Source organism: Podarcis tiliguerta (genome assembly GCF_965153285.1).
Source record: "Podarcis tiliguerta genome assembly, chromosome: 2".
Lineage (NCBI taxonomy): Eukaryota > Metazoa > Chordata > Lepidosauria > Squamata > Lacertidae > Podarcis > Podarcis tiliguerta.
Genome location: NC_139535.1, coordinates 1,276,339 through 1,300,595, shown reverse-complemented (window position 1 = coordinate 1,300,595; position 24,257 = coordinate 1,276,339). Strand labels below are relative to the sequence as shown.

Sequence of the window (24,257 nt, the reverse complement as noted above, 5' to 3'; positions counted from 1 at the left end):
CTGGTTGCGAACGGGATCCATTCCGGAGGCCCGTTCGCAACATGAAAAGAATGCAACCCACAGCGGCGCGCCTGCGCACACGCGAGTTGTGATTCGCCACTTCTGCGCATGCCGTCATTTTGCGCATCTGCGCATGCGCGAGCGGCGAAACCCGGAAGTAACCCTTTCCAGTACTTCCGAGTCGCCACGGGACGTAACCTGAAAGAACGTAATATGAAGGGGACGTAACATGAGGTATGACTGTATAACAGAGCGCTAGTGAGATGGACCCCTGTCCAATATTCTTGTTTTATTTATTAGACAATTAATTTATGAAATATTAACAATATAAGAGGACTTCAAGATTACTCTCTGCATATAAGATGCTCTGAGTCTTCCTTGTTCCTTTATTGCAGTTACAATGGGAGTAATGCGGCTGTCATACTAATATCATACTCCCACTATTGTAAGACGTTATCTGCACATTTTAAATGTGCTGTAAGCTGCCCAGACTGGCTGGGGGAACCCAGGCAGATGGGTAGGGCATAAATACTAAAATAACAACAACAACAACAACAACAACAACAACAACAAGTACATACAAGTTTATATACAAATACCAGACACAACAACAACAACAACAAGTACATACAAGTTTATATACAAATACCAGAACATCACATAGACTTCTATGCATTTAACATTTAAAGGTAAAGGTACCCCTGACCATTAGGTCCAGTCGCGGACGACTCTGGGGTTGCTGCGCTAATCTCGATCTATAGGTCGAGGGAGCTGGCGTTTGTCCGCAGACAGCTTCCAGGTCCAGACATCTAAATGATTTCACGCCTCTGAGAGTCCGTAGATGAATTCTAAGTGTCCCACTATAAGTGAATCTCCTTCTGCATTCCATACATTTGAATGGTTTCCCCCCTCTGTGAGTCCATTGATCTTTTCACAGTGCTCCACAAATTAAGATTTGTCCACACTCTGTATTTAAAGGGTTTTATCCCTATGTGGATGGTTTCTTTCCCATGTGAGTTTGTTTGTGTTGTCTAAGGTTACTTTTTTGACTGAAGGTCTTTCCACATTCCATACATTTAAATGGTTTCCCCCCTGCGTGACTTTGTTGATGTTCTCCAATATTTCCAGTATCAGGGAAGTTCTTTCCGCATTTCAATGGTTTTTCCCTTGTGTGAGTCCGTTGGTGTTGTCTGAATGTTGAACTAAACGTGAAGCTTTTCCCACAATCCATGCATTTAAATGGTTTATCCCCAGTGTGAGTTCGTTGATGTTCTCTAAGGTTTCCCTTCTGACTGAAGCTCTTTCCACACTCCGTACATTTAAATGGTTTCTCCCCTGTGTGAGTCCGCTGGTGTTTTCTAAGTGTCCCACTTTCAATGAAGCTCTTCCCGCACTCCATACATTTAAATGGTTTCTCCCCTGTGTGGATCTGTTGATGTTTTCTAAGTGTCCCACTTTCACCGAAGCTCTTTCCACATTCCATGCATTTAAAGGGTTTCTCCCCTGTGTGAGTTCGTTGGTGTTGTCTTAGGTTTCCATTCTGACTGAAGCTCTTTCCACACTCCAAACATTTAAATGGTTTAACCCCTGTGTGAGTTCGTTTATGTTTTCTAAGATTTCCACTATAAGTGAACTGCTTTCCACACTCCATGCATTTAAATGGTTTCTTTCCTGTGTGAGTCTGTTGATCTGCAGAAAGGAGGCCCTGCAGAATTCTGACTTTCTTCTCCATCGCCTGCTTTAGAGTACAGGAAAATACAGAATCCTGTAGGTGTTTTAAGGAACAGAAAAAAGGAATGTGACACAAATCAAGTGCAATTAGCATATTGTCTTATTTTAACATCTTATACATCCCCCTGCATCCTCCCTATGTCCCACATGTTTAGGAAATGAAAAGGAGATTACCGTATTTTTCGCCCTATAGGACGCACTTTTTTCCCTCCAAAAATGAAGGGGAAATGTGTATGCGTCCTATGGGGCGAATGCAGGCTTTCGCTGAAGCCTGGAGAGCGAGAGGGGTCGGAACGCCGCCATCCCGCTGTCCCCGGACCTGGTTTGGAGGCTGGCGGCGAGGAGAAATGCACTTCTCCCTGCCGCCAGCCCCACAAGCTCAGAGGACAGCGGGGAGGCGCAGCGCCGCCATCCCGCTGTTCCCCGACCTGGTTTCGGCTTCAGGCAGATATCCGCAAGCCGTGGGAGCCCGGCGGGAAGTCGCACCAGTCTCCCAAAGCTTGCGGAGAGCTGCCTGTTCTGGGGGCTAGGGTCGGGGGAAGCTCGGGCTTCCCCTGCCCCAGCCACACGCCTGGGGGAAAAATATATATTTTTTTCTTTATTCCCCCCACAAAAAAAACCTAGGTGCGTCCTATGGGCCGGTGCACCCTATGGGGCGAAAAATACGGTAATGTTAAATAATAGTAATGCATCATCAACCTTTCATAATCCTTATGAAAACAGCATGATCTTAGAAAATGGTTTGCTGCAGAATAGCCTCTTTAACGAAAGTAGTTACTCACAGGAAAGGGAGCCGCTTTCTGCCCCCTATTTCTCAGCTTCAGCGTTCCTAATGAAATTTTTCATCCTCTGCTTGCATGATAATCCTCCATCTCCTGGGCCACATTTTAACCCCTTTATCCCCTAGATGTTTATTAATCACCTGCACAGTCCCTTTCACCTCAGTACAGTGGCACCTCTCGTTGCAAACGGGATCCGTTCTGGAGCCCTGTTTGCAACATGAGCAGAACGCAACCCACGTCTGTGAGGGTCGTGTTTCGTCGCTTCTGCGCATGCGCGTGGCGTCATTTTGAGCGCATGCAATGAAACCCGGAAGTAACCCTTTCCGGTACTTCCGGGTCACCGTGGGATGCCACCTGAAAAGATGTAACCTAAACCGAACGTGACAAGAGGTATGACTGTAGGTCCATAGTAACCACCTTGGGAGACCCAGGTCTGAGTCTTTTCTAGGGACTGTGGTATGGGTCTGTCAGTGAAATAGTGGTAAGGGTTGGTGCCTGGGGACAGCTAAATGAGTGCTCAGGAAGGAAAATGTTCTTGGATCTGGACCGCCCCTTGTTAGCCTTGCATTGCACGGGAAGTGCTGGAAATGCAGAAGGAAAGCAGGTTTCAATTTAGAGAATCTGAAACTGAAAGACCCACCCCGATTGTTGTTTATAATTATGATGTGCCACCTGATCTCATGTTCATCTTGTGACACTGGAATATCCCAGTGGAAATTCTCTGTGCAGGCCTCTCTCACGTTCCTTTCTCCCTTGGAGTGGGTGGTCAAGGATTTCTGGATGTACCACCTATGCTTCAATGGGGAATATGTATGGCACTGAAAAACCTCGATATTAAATGTCAATATAAAGAGCCCCCGTGGAACATGTGTCCTCTGTATCCATGGGGCCTCTTTTAAAGGACTCACCCTGTATAACTGTACCTAATGGAAGCTTCAACCTTGGATATACAGTGGCACCCCGCAAGACGAATGCCTCGCAAGACGGAAAACCCTAGACGAAAGGGTTTTCCGTTTTTCGATGCGCTTCGCAGGACGAATTTCCCTATGGGCTTGCTTCGCAAGACGAAAATGTCTTGCGAGTTTTGAGATTTTTTTTCGCTCCCCACCCCCTTTTTCTAAGCCACTAAACCACTAATAGCCTTTTAGCAGCTAATCCGCTAATCCCTTAAGCCTTTAATAGCCGCTAATAGCCGCTAAACTGCTAATAGCGCTAATCCGCTAAGCCGATAATAGGGTTGCTTCGCAAGACGAAAAAACCGCTAGACGAAGAGACTCGTGGAACGAATTAATTTCGTCTTGCGAGGCACCACTGTATAGGATTGATTCATTCATGGGATGAAGCTGTTGGTGTTGTTTCTGGAGGCACAAATTTATTCCTAATCTATCTTAGATACATTGATAGTATTATGTCACTGGGTGCTGGGGGCAGGGGTAGTACCTCTCGTGGGGGACATATAGGGCTTCCCACCCTGCACTCAGCTCTCTCCGGTGGGCCCTAGAAGCTGGCAGCATGCAACAGCGGACACAACCCAGGGAATAGTTTTGATTGGCTTACTAAACCTGTTGAGGATAGTCAATGGGTCTCAAACCCTCAGGGAGTTGGGGCCTTCCTCTGTATGTGAAGACAAGTTCTGGTGGATTTAGCGGATGACGCCAAGCGTGGATCCAACGGTCAAGAAACTGGTTCTGCACATTATTCCAGGTACACTCCAACCAACAGCACACATTCCCTAATCCTGCACCATTTAAGCCCTGAGGCTGCTGCCTTGTGAACCACCCTCCATTTCAGCAGCAGTCCTTCAGGTCCCAGCTATTAGTCCCCCTCCCCTACGGAGGAATTATTCATCTGAATCCCAGGGGCTGGGAGTCCTGAGTGGGGAGACAGCTGTTGGCCTGGGGGGGGGTTTCCTTGGCTGGTCCTTGTGAGAAGAGGATGCTGGACGAGGTGGGCCCTGATCCTACCCCAGCAGGACTTTTCTCATGTTCCCACAAACTGAAACGAGACCTACAGTCTCCCAGGCAAGAGGAAGGACCTACCTCTCAAAGTCTCTGTATTTTTCTGTTTCAAGGAAGGAGTTGATCTCAGACTTGCAGACCAGAGTCTCTCCTGTGCACAATGAGTAAAACGGAAGTGCCATTTATGTCACTGTAAAAGTATTCTGTTGAAGAAAGTTATAACAAAGTAGCTGGTGTCCCGTTAAGGGCTAATAAAAGTATGATGCTCTCAGCATTTCTGGGCTGCAGGCTGAGGGTGTGGACCAGGAAAGCTCACGCCACCATTATCCTGCGAGTCTCTTTGTAGATTTTGCACAGTTATTTTGGAATTCCTACTGCAATATCGGCTCATGAAAAGTTACGGATGGAGAAAATTACACGGTTGCTGTAAACTATCACCCCACACACAAACTCTCACTCACATACAGTCTGTAATTTTGGCAAGCTCACACCCCTTGCCTGTAATACTGGCAATTCCTGGCCTGCAGATGCACAGCCCTGGGTGTAGAGCCTCCAGCCACAGGTATTGTCTATCATGGAAATGCCCCAGACTGGGGTGGATTATGGATCTTTGTATGCTGATAGATTGTATCTCAGTTTGTAACCCACTCTTACATTGCCTGCAAAAAATAAAAGTAATAGAAATGCTTTCAGGATATACTTGCGGATAAACTCTGAAAACCTTTCTATAGCATCCTTCTCGCATATTCCTGGATTGGTATATATACATCATCAGCACCACCACCAATTAACCAGCTTTTTCTCCTTTCTATAGCATCCTTCTCCCATATTCCTTGATTGGTATATATACAGCAGCAGCAGCACTATCATCGATTAACCAAGCAGTGGAATGGGAGCCTGAGAAAGAGGAAGAGGTCTCTGGCTACTTCCTGGGAGGGGCTTCCAGAAGCAAAGAGGCGCTTTGGAGAAGGCCTCCTCCTCCTCCCTCTCAGGACCTTCCAGCTTTTTCACTCTCCTCCTCTCCAAGGTGGACCAACGATTTGACTATTTGGAAAACTCAGCAGTGGCCAGAGGATTGGAGAAGATCAGTCTACATCCCAATTCCAAAGAAGGGCAGTGCCAAAAATGCTCCAATTTCACACGCTAGCAAGGTTATGCTTAAAATTCTACAAGGAAGGCTCAAGCAGTATGTGGACCGAGAACTCCCAGAAGTGCAAGCTGGATTTCGAAGGGGCAGAGGAACCAGAGACCAATTTGCAAACATGCGCTGGATTATGAAGAAAGCTAGAGAGTTCCAGAAAAACATCTACTTCTGCTTCATTGACTATGCAAAAGCCTTTGACTGTGTCGACCACAGCAAACTATGGCAAGTTCTTAAAGAAATGGGAGTGCCTGATCACCTCATCTGTCTCCTGAGAAATCTCTATGTGGGACAAGAAGCTACAGTTAGAACTGGATATGGAACAACTGATTGGTTCAAAATTGGGAAAGGAGTACGGCAAGGCTGTATATTGTCTCCCTGCTTATTTAACTTATATGCAGAATTCATCATGCGAAAGGCTGGGCTGGATGAATCCCTAGCCGGAATTAAGATTGTTGGAAGAAATATCAACAACCTCAGATATGCAGATGACACAACCTTGATGGCAGAAAGTGAGGAGGAATTAAAAGACCTTTGAATGAGGGTGAGAGGAGAGCGCAAAATATGGTCTGAAGCTCAACAACAACAACAAAAACCCAAAGATCATGGCCACTGGGCCCATCACCTCCTGGCAAATAGCAGGGGAGGAAATGGAGGCAGTGAGAAATTTTACTTTCTTGGGCTCCATGATCACTGCAGATGGTGACAGCAGTCATGAAATTAAAAGACGCCTGCTTCTTGGGAGAAAAGCAATGACAAACCTAGACAGCATCTTAAAAAGCAGAGACATCACCTTGCCAACAAAGGTCCGTATAGTTAAAGCTATGGTTTTCCCAGTCGTGATGTATGGAAGTGAGAGCTGGACCATAAAGAAGGCTGATCGCCGAAGATTTGATGCTTTTGAATTCTGGTGCTGGAGGAGACTCTTGAGAGTCCCATGGACTGCAAGAAGATCAAAACTCTCCATTCTTAAGGAAATCAGCCCTGAGTGCTCACTGGAAGGACAGATCCTGAAGGACAGACCCTGATGTTGGGAAAGATAGAGGGCAGAAGGAGAAGGGGATGACAGAGGACGAGATGGTCAGACAGTGTTCTCGAAGCTACCAGCATTAGTTTGACCAAACTGCAGGAGGCAGTGGAAGACAGGAGTGCCTGACGTGCTCTGGTCCAGGGGGTCACGAAGAGTCAGACACGACTAAACACAACAATGCAGCTGAGGATCAGTGGGGACAGGATTGAGCTTCCTGGAGGAAAGAATGGGGGAATCAGTGGACCCCCCCCCCCCCTTATCAGGCATCTCCCTCTGGTCAATTTGAACGAGTGGGCAAAAGGGAGAAGCCAAGGCAGACCCACCGGAGATTCCTCCTCCAGCGCCCAAGGATGGAGACATCTCTCCAAAGGGAAGAGTCTCTCTCCCTCCCTCTCTGCTCGGCTCTCCTTCTATCCCCCAGGGATGCTGCCATTCCTCCCTCAGCCCCCCAGTTTCCTCTGCCCTCCTCCCTCCGTCCCACAGTCTCCCCTGCGCCCAGAAGCTCAACCTTGGCACCGCTCAACCCTCGCCCTCTGCGCCGTATCTCTCCCGGGCGCACCAACCTCTCCATCCGGAGGTGCCTCCCAAGACGGAGATGGGGGGGGGGGTCTCTATCCAGGCCTGTTTCACTTCCTTTAACCCTTTCATGGACTCCGTCTCTCCATCAAGGCTCAGGAGCTTTCTTGCGGGCAGGGGTGAAACTAGGCTGGATTTCCCCCGAGTCCAAGACCCAATTGGGGACATTTGCGCCCCCACAAAGACATCCTCAATGGCGCCCTGCTGGAGGCGTCACCTGGTGCAAAAAAACAACCACCCCCATAGCTATGGCTCTGTTTGCAGGAGGGGTCTCTGTCTTTTCCTCTTCACCTTCCCCCTAAATCGCCCCCTTTCCCCACGCAGCCTCTTTACCTCTTTGTCCTCTCTGGACCTCCGCCTCCCTCGCTCGCTCTTCCGGGCTCCTTCCCCGCAAAATAAAGCGGAGTATGAGAAGTGGGGTAGTCAACACCCACACCCCTCCTCCCCTTCGGAAAACCTCCCACTTTTCCCTTTGGGCCCCCTGGAAACTTCCGCCCTATAGACACTTCGGGTTCCTTGTCGCAGGCGCGCGCCTCTAGAGCTCCGTTGGCAGAGCAGCCCTTGCCTGTGTTGGGGTGGGAACAGGAAGAGACGGCGCTGCCTTTGGCCTCCTGCTCTTGGGGCTCCGCCCCCGGGAAATGCCCCCCCCTCCTCCCCCCAAGTCGCCCCTCTCCCCACAGCGGAGAGTGGAAATGGGGGCGGGAGCGGGTGGCTGGCTAATTGTGTATGAGCTGATGGATTTATGTTTCCCTCCACAGCAGGGTGGCAGCTACACACTTATTTTTCCTTATTTACAGTACTTTTGTGTCATTTCAATAGAGTTAAGTTGAGGGTCTTACGGAGACTCTTCCTGGGTCCTCAAAAAGGCCAGAAGAACAAGAAAGGCATAATCCATGTCTGCTGAAGACTGGGCTAGGTAATAGGGAGGCAGTAATAAGACGCAGGGGGCGTGCTGATTTATTACAATTATTTGTATAGTTTAAATAATATACATATATACAGATGCGTGACTATTATTATTTATTTACACGATGAAACATCAACATAAAAATCTTCCCTAAGCTGGGTTGTCTTCATAAATATATATCAATATTTATTTGTTTTCCAATGATTGTTTTTCCTATGTCTTTAGCACTTGTCTTCCAAAAAGAGATGGAAACCCAAGTTTGTGAAACCCTTGTGTACGCAGTGGTCTGCTTGCAGGAAGACTCCCCAGAAGCATGACTGAAGAATTAGTTCAAAATTTTATTATTATTATTATTAACCCCAGCCATTCTAGGTGGCTTCCAACAGAATATTAAAAATACATGAAAACATCAATCATTAAAACCTTCCTTAAACAGAGCTGCCTTCAGATGTCTTCTAAACGTCAGATAGTTGTTTATTTCTTTGATATATGATGGGAGGGCTTTCCACAGAGCGGGCGCCACTACTAAGACGGCCCTCTGCATGGTTGCCTGTAACTTCGCTTCTCACAGTGAGGGAACCGCCAGAAGGCCCTCAGAGCTGGACCTCATTGTCCAGGCAAAACGATGCGGGTGGAGATGCTCCTTCAAGGCTGTTTACAGCTTAAAGGTCAGCACCAACACCCCCTTGGGTGCTGTTTTGCACTCGAAAACATACTAGGAGCCAGTGTAGGTCTTTCAAGACTGGTGTTGTTATGTGGTCTTGGCCGCTCCCAGTCACCTGTGTAGCTGCCGCATTCTGGATTAGTTGTCGTTTCCAGGTCACCTTCAAACGTAGCCCCACGTAGAGTGCATTGCATTAGTCCAAGTGGGAGATACCTAGAGCATGCACCACTCTGGTGAGACAGTCTGCGGGCAGGTAGGGTCTCAGCCTGCATACCAGATGCAGCTGGTAGACACTGCCCTGGACACAGAATTGACCTCTGCCTCCAGGGACAGCTGTGAGTCCAAAATGACTCCCAGGCTGCACACCTGGTCCTTCAGGGGCACAGTTACCCCTTTCAGGACCAGGAATTCTCCAATCCTGCCTGCCCCGTCCCTCCAAAACAATACTTCTGTCTTGTCAGGATTCAAGCTCAATCTGTTAGCTGCCATACATCCTCCAACCACCTCCAGGCACAGGACATTCACCACCTTCACTGGTTCCGATTTGAAAGAGGTGGAACTGAGTATCATCCGCATATTGATGAACAGCCCAGCCCACCCCCTTGAAGATCTCTCCCAGTGGCTTCATATTGATGTTAAAAAGCATGTGGAAGAGGATGGAACCCTGTGGCACCCCACAAGTGAGAGCCCAGGGGTCCAACACTCATCCCCCAACACCACCTTCTGGATACAACCCAGGAGAAAGGAGCGGACCCACTGCATAACAGTTCTGCCAGCTCCCAGCTCCTCTACACGGTCCAGGAGGTTGTCATGGTCAATGGTATTAAAGGCCTCTGAGAAATCCAGCAGAACTAGGAAACAGCTCTCACCTTTGTCCCTGGCCCACCAGAGATCATCGACCAGCGCAACCAAGGCAGTTTCAGTCCCATGGTGAGGCCTGAATCCCGATTGGAAGGGATCCAAATGGTCCGCATCCTCCAGGCGTGGCTGGAGTTGTTCCGCAACCACCCGCTCACTCACCTAGCCGAAGAATGGAAGATTTGAGCAGGATCTTCCCCTAAACCCAAAGGAAGCAGAAGCCCTGGGGCTGCCACTTGGTGCCTCTGAGCGAAAATAGGCTCACGAGGAGACTTCCCTGTGCCTGCAGCCCCTCCTTCCCTGCCTCAGAAGTAGGATTAGAAAAAGTCTTTTCATTATTCAATTGCAGTATGCAGAAAGCACTGTGGGTGTTAAGTTGTGGGTGAACATATCAGACGACACAGCGATTCTTTGGCACTGCCCTTCTTTGGGATTGGGATGTAGAGTGTTTTCCAATCCTCAGGCCACTGCTGAGTTTTCCAAACTTGCTGGCATATTGAGTGTAGCACCTTAACAGCATCATCTTTTAAAATTTTAAATAGTTCAGCTGGAATAGCATCACTTCCATTGGCCTTGTTATTAGCAGTGCTAAGGCCCATTTGACTTCACTCTACAGGATGTCTGGCTCAAGGTCTCCAGGATGTCTGGCTCAAGTGGTGGAATTAGGCATAGCTAAAAATTACTTATCCATGCAAATTGAGAAGGGCAAAAATGGATTTTTCCTGGTTCATCAAACTGCAAAAATTGATGATCTTGTTGAAATGCTATGTTTAGAAAATGCAGATGGGAAGGAAACACCTATGGTGTGTGGTTTCAGCTTTACAGGTGAAGATAAGCTATTTCCTAACAAAACTTTGTATCGTTCAGCTATAGGCAAGCTAAATTTCATTCAAAGAACCTCAAGACCAGATATAACTTATGCTTTTCACTTTCTGGCAAAATTTGTGGAAAAGCCCACAACGCAATGTTTCTCTACTCTTAAGAGAGTGGTAATGTACCTTAAACATACCAAACATTATAGGTTGCAGTTTACAACAAGTATGGACAAAGGTTTTGAAATTTTCTGCGATGCATCTCATGCAGTGGCACAAAATAATTGCAGGGGTGTGTCTGGTATGGTGTTTTGTTATAATGGTTGTCCATTTGAATGGAGGTCCCAGACACAAACCATTATTTGTCTCTCCACAACAGAGAATGAATTATGTGCATGCATTCGTGATGTGGAATGGTATCTGCAAGTATTTGCCGACCTACAGATGCAAGTAACACTACCAGTAAAAGTTTACCTTGATTCCCAGAGTGGACTCGCTATCCTGTGTTCAGAGACCAATACGCAGCCCACTAGTGTCTTAAGGTTACGTTTACAGTTTGTAAAGAAACTAATTGCTGATGAAATGATTGTATTTCAGTATGTTCCAGGTGACAATCAAATTGCAGACATTTTTACTAAAGCTCTTCCAAAGGTTGCACATGAAAGACATGTACAAAATATGTTTTATGTTTTTTTTAATAATAATATTTTATTAAGATTTTCACAAAAAGAAACAAGGGGGGGAAAGAAAAATACAAAAAGTAAAAAGCAATTAAAAACAGTTCAATCTTTCATAACATATCTTGCATTTGCTTGTTTCTCGGACCTCCCCACACCTCCCCTCTTTGTATTCCAATTCAATTTATTTATTCAGCAAATTCTTTCCCTCTTTACCTTTATCTTAATCTTGATCTTAATATATTTTAGCTTTAACTTTCCACCTGTTAACATTCCATTTTTGCATATTCTTTCATAACATTATTGCTAAAAACCCCTTAACCTCAATCTAACATCATTCTAACATTCACTAATTTTGCAATATTTCTGTAGATAGTCTTTAAATTTCTTCCAATCTTCTTCCACCAGCTCTTCTCCCTGGTCTCGGATTCTGCCGGTCATTTCCGCTAATTCCATATAGTCCATCACCTTCATCTGCCATTCTTCCAGGGTGGGTAGTTCTTGTGTCTTCCAATACTTCGCGATGGGTATTCTTGCTGCTGTTGTACCATACATAAAGAAAGTTCTGTCTTTCTTTAACACCAATTGGCCAACCATGCCCAGGAGAAAGGCCTCTGATTTCTTCAGGAAGGTATATTTAAATACCTTTTTCATTTCATTATATATCATCTCCCAAAAAGCCTTAATCCTTGGGCACGTCCACCAAAGGTGAAAGAATGTACCTTCAGTTTCTTTACATTTCCAACATTTATTATCGGGCAAATGATAGATTTTTGCAAGCTTGACTGGTGTCATGTACCACCTGTATATCATTTTCATAATATTCTCTCTTAAGGCATTACATGCCGTAAACTTCATACCTGTTGTCCATAACTATTCCCAGTCAGCCATCATGATGTTATGTCCAACATCTTGTGCCCATTTAATCATAGCAGATTTTACTGTTTCATCCTGAGTATTCCATTTCAGCAGCAAGTTATACATTTTTTACAAGATCTTAGTTTTGGGTTCTAACAATTCTGTTTCCAATTTTGATTTTTCCACCTGGAAACCAATTTTCTTATCCACTTTATATGCCTCCATTATCTGATAATAATGAAGCCAGTCTCGCACTTTGTTTTTTAACTTTTCAAAACTCTGCAATTTCAATTTATCTCCCTCTTGTTCCAAGATTTCCCAATATTTCGGCCATTTGGCCTCCATATTGAGCTTTTTCACAGCCTTCGCTTCCATCGGTGACAACCACCTTAGGGTTTTATTTTCAAGTAGGTCTTTATACCTTATCCAGACATTAAACAATGCTTTCCTGACAATATGATTTTTAAATGTTTTATGCACTTTAACCTTTTCATACCACAAATCTGCATGCCATCCAAATGCGTTATTGAAACCTTCTAAATCCAAAATATCTGTATTTTCAAGAAGCAGCCATTCTTTCAACCAGCAAAAAGCTGCTGATTCATAGTAAAGTTTAAGGTCTGGCAGGGCAAATCCACCTCTTTCTTTTGCATCAGTTAGTATTTTAAATTTTATTCTTGGCTTCTTGCCCTGCCAGACAAATCTAGAAATGTCTTTCTGCCACTTCTTGAAGCAATCCATTTTGTCAATAACTTGCAATGTTTGAAACAAGTATAACATTCTAGGCAATACATTCATTTTTATCGCTGCAATGCGGCCTAGCAGTGAAAGCTTCAAATTTGACCAAATTTCCAAATCTTTTTTCACCTCCATCCAACATTTTTCATAGTTGCCTTTAAATAAGTTCCCATTCTTAGCTGTCATATTAATCCCCAAGTATTTCACTTTCTTAACCACTGTTAAACCTGTCTCATTCTGAAACCTCTCTCTCTCAGTTCCTGTTAAATTTTTTTCTAAAACCTTTGTTTTTGACTTATTCAATTTAAATCCTGCCACTTGACCAAATTCTTCAATCAGTTCTAGAACTCTTTTAGTACTAGATTCTGGCTCCTGCAAAGTCAAAACTAAGTCATCTGCAAATGCTCTTAATTTATATTGTTTGGCTCCGACCTGTATCCCTTTAACCAATTGGTCCCTTCTGATCATATTCAAAAGGACCTCCAGGACCGATATAAAAAGCAATGGGGAGATTGCGCAACCTTGTCGTGTTCCTTTTTCTATCCTGAATTCCTCCGTCACAACATTATTAACAATTAGTTTGGCTTTTTGTTCAGAATAAATTGCACCTATACCATTTTCAAACCCTTGTCCTACCCCCATCCCCTGGAGATTCTTCTTCATAAAACTCCAAGAAATATTGTCAAAGGCTTTCTCCGTGTCCACAAAAATCAAAACTGCCTTAGTGTTGATGTTCTCTTGTAACAGTTCTAGAATATTATGTTTCTCATATTATCAGATAAGTGTCTACCCGGGAGAAAGCCTGCTTGATCTTTATGAATCTCTTCTACTAAAACTTTTTTTAATCTTTTAGCCAAAATATTTGCAAAGATTTTGTAATCCACATTTAGCAATGATATAGGGCGGTAGTTATTGAGCTGTGTCTTTTCAGTCTCTGTTTTTGGTATAAGTGTGATGTACGCTTCCTTCCACGACTCTGGTGCCCTTCTCCCTTCCAATATTTCATTACAGACTTCCTTCAAAGGTTGTACCAGCCATTCTTTCAGCGATTTGTAGTATCTGGAAGTCAATCCATCCGGCCCTGGAGATTTACCTAGTTGCATGTTCTGAATGGCACTTTCTACCTCTTGTTCAGTTATTTTATAGTTCAGCCTCATTTTGTTTTCTTGAGAGATTCTTTGTAGTCCATTTATTTTCAAAAATTGATCTATATCAGTCTCTTTCTGTGGCCGTTGTGTATATAGTTGTTTAAAATACCTCTGAACACATTTTCTAATCTCAGCTGGATTTTGTATAATCTTTCCATCCACTTCTAAATTGGTAATGGTATTTAATTTTTGTCTTTTTCTCATTTGCCAAGCTAACAGTTTCCCACATTTGTTAGCTGACTCAAATGTCTTTTGTCTCATTTGTCTAATTTTCCATTCTATCTCTTGATTTATTATTTGCATATATTGTACTTGGTATAACTTTATTTCTCTCAAAATTTCTTGTGACTTTGGTTTTACTCTCAATCTCTTCTCACTTTCCTTTATTTTCTCCAAAAATTTTTCTTTCTTTTCATTTTGGGTTCTCCTCTTTAATGCATTCTGTTGTACCAGGAATCCTCTCATAACAGCTTTGCTTGCGTCCCAGATTACTCTTTTTTCAACTGAAGTATTCATATTTATCTCAAAGTAATCTCTCAAGGTTTTTTGGGCCTTCTTAGTTACTTCTTCATCTCTAAATAAGTTGTCATTCATCCTCCATCTGAAGGAGCCAATTGGTGTTAAGTTCATCTCCATCTTCATGGCGTTATGGTCGGAGCAAGTTTTGGGGCAGATTTCCACTTTTCTTGTCTTTGGTGCCATACCTCTAGTAATCCATATTTGGTCAATTCTTGTCCATGTCATTTTGGCTTCAGAGAAGAAGGTTCCCTCTCTTCCCAAGGGGTTCTTCGTTCTCCAAATATCCACTAAATCCAGATTGTCTGTCATCTCAAAAAAGGTTTTCGGTAGTCTGCCATCTTTAGTAACTACCTGTCTTTGTGCCTTATCCATATTTGTAGATACCACTCCGTTCATATCCCCCATCAAAATCACATTATAGTCCAAAGAAGTCTGTCAATGTCTCATGCAACTTCTTAAAAAATTCAGATTTCCCCTCATTTGGTGCATATACACCTACTATCAAAAACTTCTCTCCATGTATTTGAATTTCAACTGCCACAAATCTTCCTTGGTCATCTTTAAAAATGAATTTCGGTGATAGGCTCTCCTTTACATAAATCACTACTCCTCTTTTTTTAACTCTATCTGATGAAATAAACTCCTGACCCAATCTCTTGTTAATCAACACTTTTCTGTGTAGCCTTATCACATGAGTTTCCTGTAAACAAATCAAGTCCAATTGTTCCTTTTTTAACAAATGAAAAATCTGTCTCCTTTTCTGAGGGGAATTCAGACCGTTACAATTCCAACTTAGTAGTTGCAGAGACATGATGTAATTACCTTGCTTTCCCTCCAACTGCACCCAATGCTTCTTCTTGCTCTGTCGGTGGTGCCACCTTCTCCAAGCTGTCTATATCAAGAAGTATTTTTGCCTTGTCTATTGTTCCTCTTTCTGATACTCTTTGCTCCTTTCCAAGTCCTTTCTGTAGATCTTCCCCGTAGTCTTTTAGAAATCTGTCTTTGTCGTCCACTGATCTTATTTTAATCTTTCTTCCTTTAATACTAAGAGATAGGCCCTGGGGAAATTCCCACCTGAAGATGATGCTATTGCTTCTCAGCAGGGCAACCAAATCTCCGTAGTTAGATCTAAATTCCAAAAGATGTTTCGGAATGTCCTTTAATATCTCCACTCTTGACTGATGTATTTTCAGGGCCTTCTGGAAATGCAGACCCAAGATTTTATCTCTCTCCTCTTTTGATCTGAGGGTAATCACAGTCTCTCACCCTGGTCTTTTTTCCCCCTCTTCCAAGCCCGAATGCACTCACTATCTTGAATTCTTCCTTCCCCAGATCTAATTCCCAAAAGTCTGCAAATTCCTGCATAAGAAAGTCACTTAGCTTATCTTTCTCAAGTTCTGGTACAGCCCTGATCCTCAGGTTTGTTTGTTTCTCCTTCAGTTCAATCATAGACAACATTGACCTATGGTCTTCCAATTGTCTATGTATTGGTGGTATTTTTCCCCCTGTGGCCACTGCTATCTCTTTAGCTTCTTCAGCCTTTATGTTTTTGTTCCACAATAATGAACCGCAGGAGAAATGTTGAATGGTCACTTTAAAATGTGATGGTTCATTATTGTTTCACAAGTTGTGTATGTCTTTAAGGGCCAGGGCCAGGGGAAATAGGTGCAAACAGCTTACAGGTGCTGCTGAGTTGTGTTAATCAAGCTGTGTCAGCATTTGGGCATAGTATATAAGGAGCAGCACCTAGTTCCCTCATTACCCTGGGGGATGGGTTGGTGGTTGGGTCTGGTTTGTTGTTGATGGACTTAGTGTATAAGGAGTTTTTGTTTTTGTTATTAAAACCTTGTTTAAGTTATTTTTGAGTCCCTTTTTAATGCATGGTCTCGCCAGCAAGCTCTCTGCAGCGCTACTAAACAGCAAATAGCCAACAGTTTTCACTTCAACTGAAGCTCTTTCCACACTCTATACATTCAAATGGTTTTTTCCGTGTGTGTTCGTTGATGTCGTTTACAGTGTCCACTTTGACTGAAGCTCTTTCCACACTCTATACATTCAAATGGTTTTTCCCCTGTGTGACTTCGTTGATGATCTCTTAAGTGTCCCCTTTGACTGAAGGTTTTCCCACACTGCATACAATTAAATGGTTTCTCCCCTGTGTGAGTTCGCTGATGTTTTCTAAGTGTTCCACTGTCACTGAAGCTCTTTCCACACTCTATACATTTAAATGGTTTTTCCCCTGTGTGAGTTCTTTGGTGGCTTTTATAATTTCCACTTTGACTGAAGCTCTTTCCACACTCTATACATTTAAATGGTTTCTCCTCTGTGTGAGTTCGATGATGTCGCTGAAGTCTCCCACTTTCACTGAAGCTCTTTCCACACTCTATACATTTAAATGGTTTTTCCCCTGTGTGAGTTCGCTGATGTAGTCTAAGGCTTCCCCTTTGACTGAAGCTCTTTCCACACTCCAAACATTTAAATGGTTTTTCCCCTGTGTGAGTTCGATGATGTAGTCGAAGTTTCCCACTATGAGCAAAGCTCTTTCCACACTCTATACATTCAAATGGTTTTTCCCCTGTATGAGTTCGCTGATGTTCTCTATAGTGTCCACTTTTATTGAAACTTTTCCCACACTCTATACATTTAAATGGTTTCTCCCCTGTATGAGTTCGATGATGTTGTTGAAGTTTCTCACTTTGACTGAAGCTCTTTCCACACTCTATACATTTAAATGGTTTCTCCTCTGTGTGAATTCGTTGATGTAGTCTATAGTGTCCACTTTGACTGAAGCTCTTTCCACACTCTATACATTTAAATGGTTTCTCCTCTGTGTGAATTCGTTGATGTAGTCTATAGTGTCCACTTTCACTGAAGCTCTTTCCACACTCCATGCATCTGAATGGTTTCTCACCTGTGTGAGTTAGATGATGTCGTCGAAGTTTCCCACTATTAGAGAAGCTCTTTCCACACTCTATACATTTAAATGGTTTCTCCCCTGTGTGAGTTCGATGATGTAGTCGAAGTTTCCCACTATCACTGAAGCTCTTTCCACACTCCATGCATCTGAATGGTTTCTCACCTGTGTGAGTTCGCTGATGTATTCTAAGGTTTCCCCTTTGACTGAAGCTCTTTCCACACTCTATACATTCAAATGGTTTCTCACCTGTGTGAGTTCGATGATGTAGTCGAAGTTTCCCACTACTAGAGAAGCTCTTTCCACACTCTATACATTTAAATGGTTTCTCCCCTGTGTGAGTTCGATGATGTAGTCGAAGTTTCCCACTATCACTGAAGCTCTTTCCACACTCTATACATTTAAATGGTTTCTCACCTGTGTGAGTTCGATGATGTAGTCGAAGTTTCCCACTATCACTGAAGCTCTTTCCACACTCTATACATTTAAATGGTTTCTCTCCTGTGTGAGTTCGCTGATGTTTTCTAAGGGTTTCACTTAGACTGAAGCTCTTTCCACACTCTATACATTCAAATGGTTTCTCCCCTGTGTGAGTTCGATGATGTTTTCTAAGGGTTTCACTTCGACTGAAGCTCTTTCCACACTCTATACATTCAAATGCTTTCTTCGTTATTCCTTTTGAATTTACAGATGGCCCCCTAGAACTCTTGCCTGTCTTCTCCATCGTCTGCTTCAGAGTGCAGCGAGACAAAATCCTGTTGGTGTTTCAAGGGAGAGAACAAAGGAATATGATACACATCAAGTTCAATTGGCACTCATCCCAATTAGTATTTATAATTATTATGTGCCACCTGATCTCGTGCCCGTTTTCTGACACAGGACTATCCTAATGTAAATTCTCTGCCCAGGCCTCTCTCACTGTCCTTTCTCCATTTGCATCACTCCTGGACGTACCTCCTCTATTTCAAAGCGGAATCTGTGTCACACTGAAGAAGCTCGATATTAAACATCAATATATAACTGTACTTAATGGAAACTTCAGCCTTGGATATTTAGCACTGATTCATTCATGGGATGAAGCTGTTAGTTTTATTGGTGGAGACACAAATTTATTCCTGAGGCATCAAATACATTAATAGTGTTATGTCATGGGGTGTTGGGGCTGGGGTAGTATCTCTCGTGGGGGACATATAGGGCTCCTTCTGGGGTGATTGGTCCACCATTAATCCCCAACCTGTACTCAGCTCTCACCTGTGGGTCCTAGACGCTGTCAGCATGCAACAGCAGACACAACCCAGGAAAAGCTTCGACAGGCCATCTAAACCAGTTGAGGATAATTGATGGGTCTCAATCCCTTGATGAGTCGGGGACTTTCACTGCATGTGATGACAGGCTCTGGCACATTGAGCAGACGAGACCAATAGTGTCTCCAATGGTCAAGCAGGTGGTTTATGCAAGTGCCGTAGAGGGAAGTGAGGGGCTCATCAACCTGGGAAGGGAGGCCAAGCAGCAGAAGGAAAACTCTGATCCTACACCTCTGCTGCCTTGCGTGAATATCTTCAGGAAAAGAATAGGCTAAGAAGTAAATGCTACACGAATCGGGAGTGGAGTCCTTAAGACGATTGTGTTGGAGTGTTGTGGGTATCAAGGAGTTAACACTATGCTAAGTGGAAATGCTGACTCAGTTTCATGTGGTGAGTCAGCATCCCAAGAGATGCGGCGCTGCCTAATTGGTCTTCAGCCAGCTAGTATACAGAGGTATGCTTGACTTCTCCACAATGGCTTCTCCCCTGTATGTAGGAAGGCTGATTTATGGTACTTTATGATGCTGCAGGACTGCAGCTGGAATAAAGCCCTCCTTGAATCATAGAATCATAGAGTTGGAATAGACCACAGGGGCCATCGAGTCCAACCCCCTGCCAAGCAGGAAACGAAATACAGTGGTGCCCCGCAAGACGAATGCCTCGCAAGACGAAAGGGTTTTCCGTCTGCAGAGGCGCTTCGCAGGACGAATTTCCCTATGGGCTTGCTTCGCAAGACGAAAAATGACGAAAAAATCAAAAAAATTTTTTGCTCCAAAACCCCTTATTCTGAATCGCTAAGCTGCTAAAAGCATTTTAGCAGCAAAACCGCTAATCCCCCCCCCTAAGAAAAGCCGTTTTTAGCCCTTTTTTAGCCAATAGCGCTAATAGCGCTACTCCGTCAATGGGCTTGCTTCGCAAGACGAAAAAACCGCAAGACGAAAAGACTCCCAGAACGGATTCTTTTCGTCTTGCGAGGCACCACTGTACAGCTGGACTCCTGAGTGCTTTATATGGAGCTTCTATCGGTCCTAATACATTGCAACATGTTGGATGGAGTCCTTGTACGCCTCCTTCTGGTAACTCCTGTGGCCAAGCTGGGGCCAAAAATATATGCCCTTTGGACCATATCAAGAAGGTTGAGAAGGTAGGGCTGCCATAGGTCTGTCCACCCCTGGGAATCGAGGAGGATTTTCACAAGATCGGCAAAAGGTCCACCCAGACGTATGGCAAGGCTGCCGTTTCTTGCGAGGAGAACCAGAACTAACAGGGTTAAACAGTTCTGTGTGACGTCTCACATCCTGAGGCCTGGTTTTGTTCACATACGGGAATCTTCCTTTGTGTGTGAGTTACTTACGCTTTTAGCTGTTGAGCCGGAGAGAATGTCCGCCCGATCTCCGGGGTGATTTATGATGTTTTTTCTGTACAATGATTAAAGACTTCTTCGATTAAGCAAGAAGCCTGTGTACAGACTGGGATTTATCACCCACACAAGGCAAAACCGCTGCTGTGATACTCTGCTTGGAGCCAGGAAGAGAGTGTGAGGCTCAAGCCGGCACAGGGAAGCGTGCCGGACTCCATTACATTCCGAAGATTTCTATGGTGGGAAACATCAGGAAAGCTCAAAAGCTGCTTCTTTTTGGGAGAATTTGCATTTTAAAAAAGCTCAACAACTCTGTCCAGATGCCAACAAAAGGGGGTGGAAGGAAAGTATCTGACATTTGAGAGAGGATGTGCAATCAGAGATGCTTCCGCCAGAAGAGAACGTGAGGGGGAAAACCATCTTTAGATGACATTAAGCATCCCTGCCTCCATTTCTCAGCCTGAATTGTAACTCAGAATCTCGATGTTAACTCAGTTCTGCACCTTCAGATCTATCCTCTGGTTGGCAGTCTTCTGGAATATAAACCAGACCTCTTTGAGGGTATCATCCAGACCTCCATTTAGTGTTGGCACCTTGGATTTGGAGTCTAGGTATCAATCATAATCCCTGAAAATGTGTCTCAGTAACCCTTGGTATCCACACCCACCTGGACCTCCCAAGTGAGTCTGAGCTCCTAGAGGAACCATCTACGGTGAGGTGGGGCACCTCTGGCCCTCCAGATGTGGTTGGACTCAAAGCACCATCAGCCCAAGCAAGGATGGCCAATGACCAGGGATGACTGGAGTTCTACTGGAACAACATCTGGAGGGACGCACTTTCTCCATCTTCCTCCTCCTCTGAAAACACTAAATATCTGTATTCTGTTTCCTCCTTCCTCCGTGATGTGTAACATCTTCCTGATACACTCCAAGCAACTACACACACTCCCTAATCCTGCACCATTTACTTCCTGGCTCCATTGTGTCCACCTTCTCAGAACCACCCACCATTTCAGTAGCAGTCCTTCAGTTCCCAGCTATTAGTCCCCCTCCCCTACGGAGGAATTATTCATCTGAATCCCAGGGGCTGGGAGTCCTGAGTGGGGAGACAGCTGTTGGCCTGCGGGGGGGGGGTTCTCCTTGGCTGGTCCTTGTGAGAAGAGGATGCTGGACGAGGTGGGCCCTGATCCTAATCCAGCAGGACTTTTCTCATGTTCCCACAAACTGAAACGAGACCTACAGTCTCCCAGGCAAGAGGAAGGACCTACCTCTCAAAGTCTCTGTATTTTTCTGTTTCAAGGAAGGAGTTGAGCTCAGACTTGCAGACCAGATTCTCTCCTGTGCGGAATAGGTAAAACGGAAGTGCTATTTACGTCACTGGAAAAGTATTCAAAAATATTCATGTGTTGAAGAAAGTATAACAAGGCATCCGGTGTCCCTTTAATAATAATGATACTAATATTAATAATTTATTTATTATACCCTGCCCATCTGATCGGGCCTCCCCAGCCACTGTGGGCAGCTCCCAACAGAGTATTAAAAATACATTAAAACATCAATCATTAAAAACTTCCCTAAACTGCCTTCAGATGTCTTCTAAACGTCAGATAGTTGTTTATTTCTTTGATATATGATGGGAGGGCTTTCCACAGAGCAGACACCCCTACCAAGAAGGCCCTCTGCCTGGTTCCCTGTGACTTCACTTCTTGTAGTGAGGGAACCGCCAGAAGGCCCTCAGTGCTGGGCCTAAGAGCCCGGGCTGAATGATGGGGGTGGAGACACTCCTTCAGGTATACTGGGCCTTTGAGGCCGTTTAGGGCTTTAAAGATCAGCACCAACACTTTGAATTGTGCTCAGAAACATCCTGGGAGCCAATGTAGGTCTTTCAGGTGTTATATGGTCTCGGTGGCCACTCCCAGTCAACAGTCCAGTTGCTGCATTCTGGATTAGTTGTAGTTTCTGGGTAATCTTTAAAGGTAGCCCCAGGTAGAGTGCATGGCAGTCTAAGCAGAAGGTAGTCTAAGCAGAAAAAAACTAGTTGAGAAAGTCTGCAGGCACGTAGGGTCTCATCCGGCATACCAGACAAAGCTGGTAGAGAGCTGCCCTGGATCCAAAATTGACCTGTGAGTCCAAAATGACTCCCAGGCTGCGCACCTGGTCCTTCAGAGGTACAGTTATCCCATTCAGGACCAGGGAGTCTTCTATACTTACCCACCCCCCTGTCCCCCCAAAACAGTACCTCTGTCTTGTCAGGATCCAACCTTAATCTGTTAGCCACAATCCGTCTTCCAACTGCCTCCAGACACTCACACAGGACCTAAACCACCTTCACTGGTTCTGATTTGAAAGAGTGGTAGAGCGTGAGAGAGAGGAAGAGGTCTCTAGCCACTTCCTGGGAGGGGCTTCCAGAAGCAAAGAGGCGCTTTGGAGAAGGCCTCCTCCTCCTTCCTCCTCCCTCTCAGGACCTTCCACCTTTTTCTCTCTTCTCCTCCTCTCCAAGGTGGACCAACAGTTTGACTTGGTATAATGCAGCCCACAGCCAGCCATGCAGTAGCTTTCGAGGATCAGTGGGGAGAGGATGGAGCTTCCAGGGAGAAAAGGGTGGGGGAATCAGTGGAAGCTCCCCCCCCCCCTTTATCAGGCATCTCTCTCTAGTCAACTTAGAAGAGTGGCAGATTCCTGGGCAGGAGGGAGAAGCCAAGGCAGACCCACCACCGGAGATTCCTCCTCCAGCGCCCAAGGATGGAGACATCTCTCCAAAAGGAAGAGTCTCTCTCCCTCTCTCTCTGCTCGGCTGGCCTTCTATCTCCCAGGGATGCTGCCATTCCTCCCTCAGCCCCCCAGTTTCCTCTGCCCACCTCCCTCCGTCCCACAGTCTCCCCTGCAACCAGTCTCCCCTGCAACCTCTGCGCAGAATCGAATCTCTCCCGGGCGCACCAAGACGGACAGGAAGGCGGGAGAGTGAGGAGGTGGGTCTTTATCCAGGCCTATTTCACTTCCTTTAACCCTTTCATGGACTCTGTCTCTCCATCAGGAGCGCCTTGAGGGGTTCCGGCCAGGGGGGAAACGGCAGAAAGCGGGGCGCGTCATGTTTGGGTCCTGGGATCAAATCTAGGGATGCTTGGAGATAGGGGTCCACGTCGGGACCCCCTTGGTGGGCATCACATTCCAATTCCTGCAAAGGCGCCCCAGGGGTGCAGGGCAGTTGAGCATCGCTTGCCCTCAAGCGGTGGGGCCGCTGCAAAGGAGATCGGGCAATGCAATCCCTGTAGGTGTTGGGTCCCCACTTCGCAGCAGGGTCGCGCGGATCGGAGCCCCTGCCGATGGGGCCCCGGAAAGGCGCTTGTATTGCGGGGGGGGGGTGTCTCTCTGTCCTTTTCTCCCCACCCTCTCCAATCTCCCTCTTCCCGCCGCACCTTTACCTCTTTGTCCTCTCTGGTGATCCGCGTGCTTTGCTCGCGAAACCGGTTTTCTTCCCGGAAATACGGGATCGGGGGCGTGTTATTCCACCGACACCCCTCCTCCCCTTTGTAAAACCTCCCACTTCCCGGGGGGGGGGCGTCCTTCCTTTGGGCCACCAGGAATCTCCCGACACTTCGCGGTTCTTTTCGAACGCAGGAGCCCATAGAGCTACGGTGCAGAGCAGCCCGTTTGCGTGTTAGGATGGGGACCAGCCGTGAAGGCGCAGCCTTTTGCGTCCTGCCCCCCCCCCCCCAGGTTGCCTCTCCTCCCCACAGCGGAGTCTCCAAGTAGGGGTGGGAGCGGGTGACTCCAGAGGGGAGGTCTGTAAAGTTGTGCAAGCTTCACCCACCTGGGTTTTTTTTTGGGGGGGGGGCTCTTCTTCAGTGGTGGGGACTGAATCGAGGACCACCTTCTGCATGCAAAGCAGCTGCTCCAGCACAGAGCTATGCCCCCCCCCCGCAATAAGCAAGCTCAGTCCCAAACACCAGCCGCGCTACCCATAAGGACACTGGATTCCCCCGCCGTGGTAAAAGCGGTGTAATGAAGACGGAGCTTCCAAACCAGTGGGAACAACAGGGATGCCAGCTTCATTTCCCGAAGGACTTTTTTTTTGGTGGGGGGGGGGGTCTCATTCCTTGCTGCTGCTGCGACCTTTTCACGAAAGAAATGGGATTACAGTATAGAGCTTGCTTGGAGGTAAGAAGATATTTGCTTTCTGGGAGGGGGGAGGAAGGAAAATTAACCACGAACCCCAAAATTAGGGATTCCCCCCAAACCTGTGCCAAACTTTTGCAGTTGTTTTGCTACTCAAAGGTAGGG

The 24,257-nt window shown here is 45.6% G+C and overlaps 2 protein-coding genes across 3 annotated transcripts; both read right to left on the bottom strand.

Annotated features, from left to right (window-relative positions):
• Positions 1-619: 619 nt before the first annotated feature.
• LOC310670871 (uncharacterized protein) lies at positions 620-18,558 on the bottom strand. The gene is made up of 2 exons (XM_083426688.1): positions 18,340-18,558; positions 620-3,436 (listed from the first exon to the last, which is right to left on the bottom strand). The coding sequence occupies exon 2, from the start codon at positions 1,823-1,825 to the stop codon at positions 989-991; it is 837 nt and encodes a 278-aa protein (XP_083282814.1). The 5' UTR covers positions 1,826-3,436; positions 18,340-18,558; the 3' UTR covers positions 620-988.
• LOC310670403 (uncharacterized protein) lies at positions 16,085-23,533 on the bottom strand. Of its 2 annotated transcripts, XM_083425716.1 has the most exons (4): positions 23,399-23,533; positions 21,245-21,314; positions 18,565-18,802; positions 16,085-18,068 (listed from the first exon to the last, which is right to left on the bottom strand). In XM_083425716.1, the coding sequence occupies exons 3-4, from the start codon at positions 18,588-18,590 to the stop codon at positions 16,373-16,375; spliced, it is 1,722 nt and encodes a 573-aa protein (XP_083281842.1). In that variant the 5' UTR covers positions 18,591-18,802; positions 21,245-21,314; positions 23,399-23,533; the 3' UTR covers positions 16,085-16,372. The 2 variants fall into 2 exon arrangements, with proteins under 2 accessions (XP_083281842.1, XP_083281843.1); XM_083425717.1 differs by lacking the exon at positions 18,565-18,802 and having other exon boundaries at positions 23,399-23,532.
• Between the last annotated feature and the right edge of the window lie 724 nt (positions 23,534-24,257).

Coding starts and splice junctions, on each gene's coding strand:
- LOC310670403 (XM_083425716.1), bottom strand. CDS start 18,590: ATGCTGACAGCGTCTAGGACCCACAG. Junction 18,069..18,564: donor ACAGCGTCTAGGACCCACAG/GTGAGAGCTGAG, acceptor AAACACCAACAG/GATTTTGTCTCGCTGCACTC.
- LOC310670871 (XM_083426688.1), bottom strand. CDS start 1,825: ATGCTAATTGCACTTGATTTGTGTCACATTCCTTTTTTCTGTTCCTTA.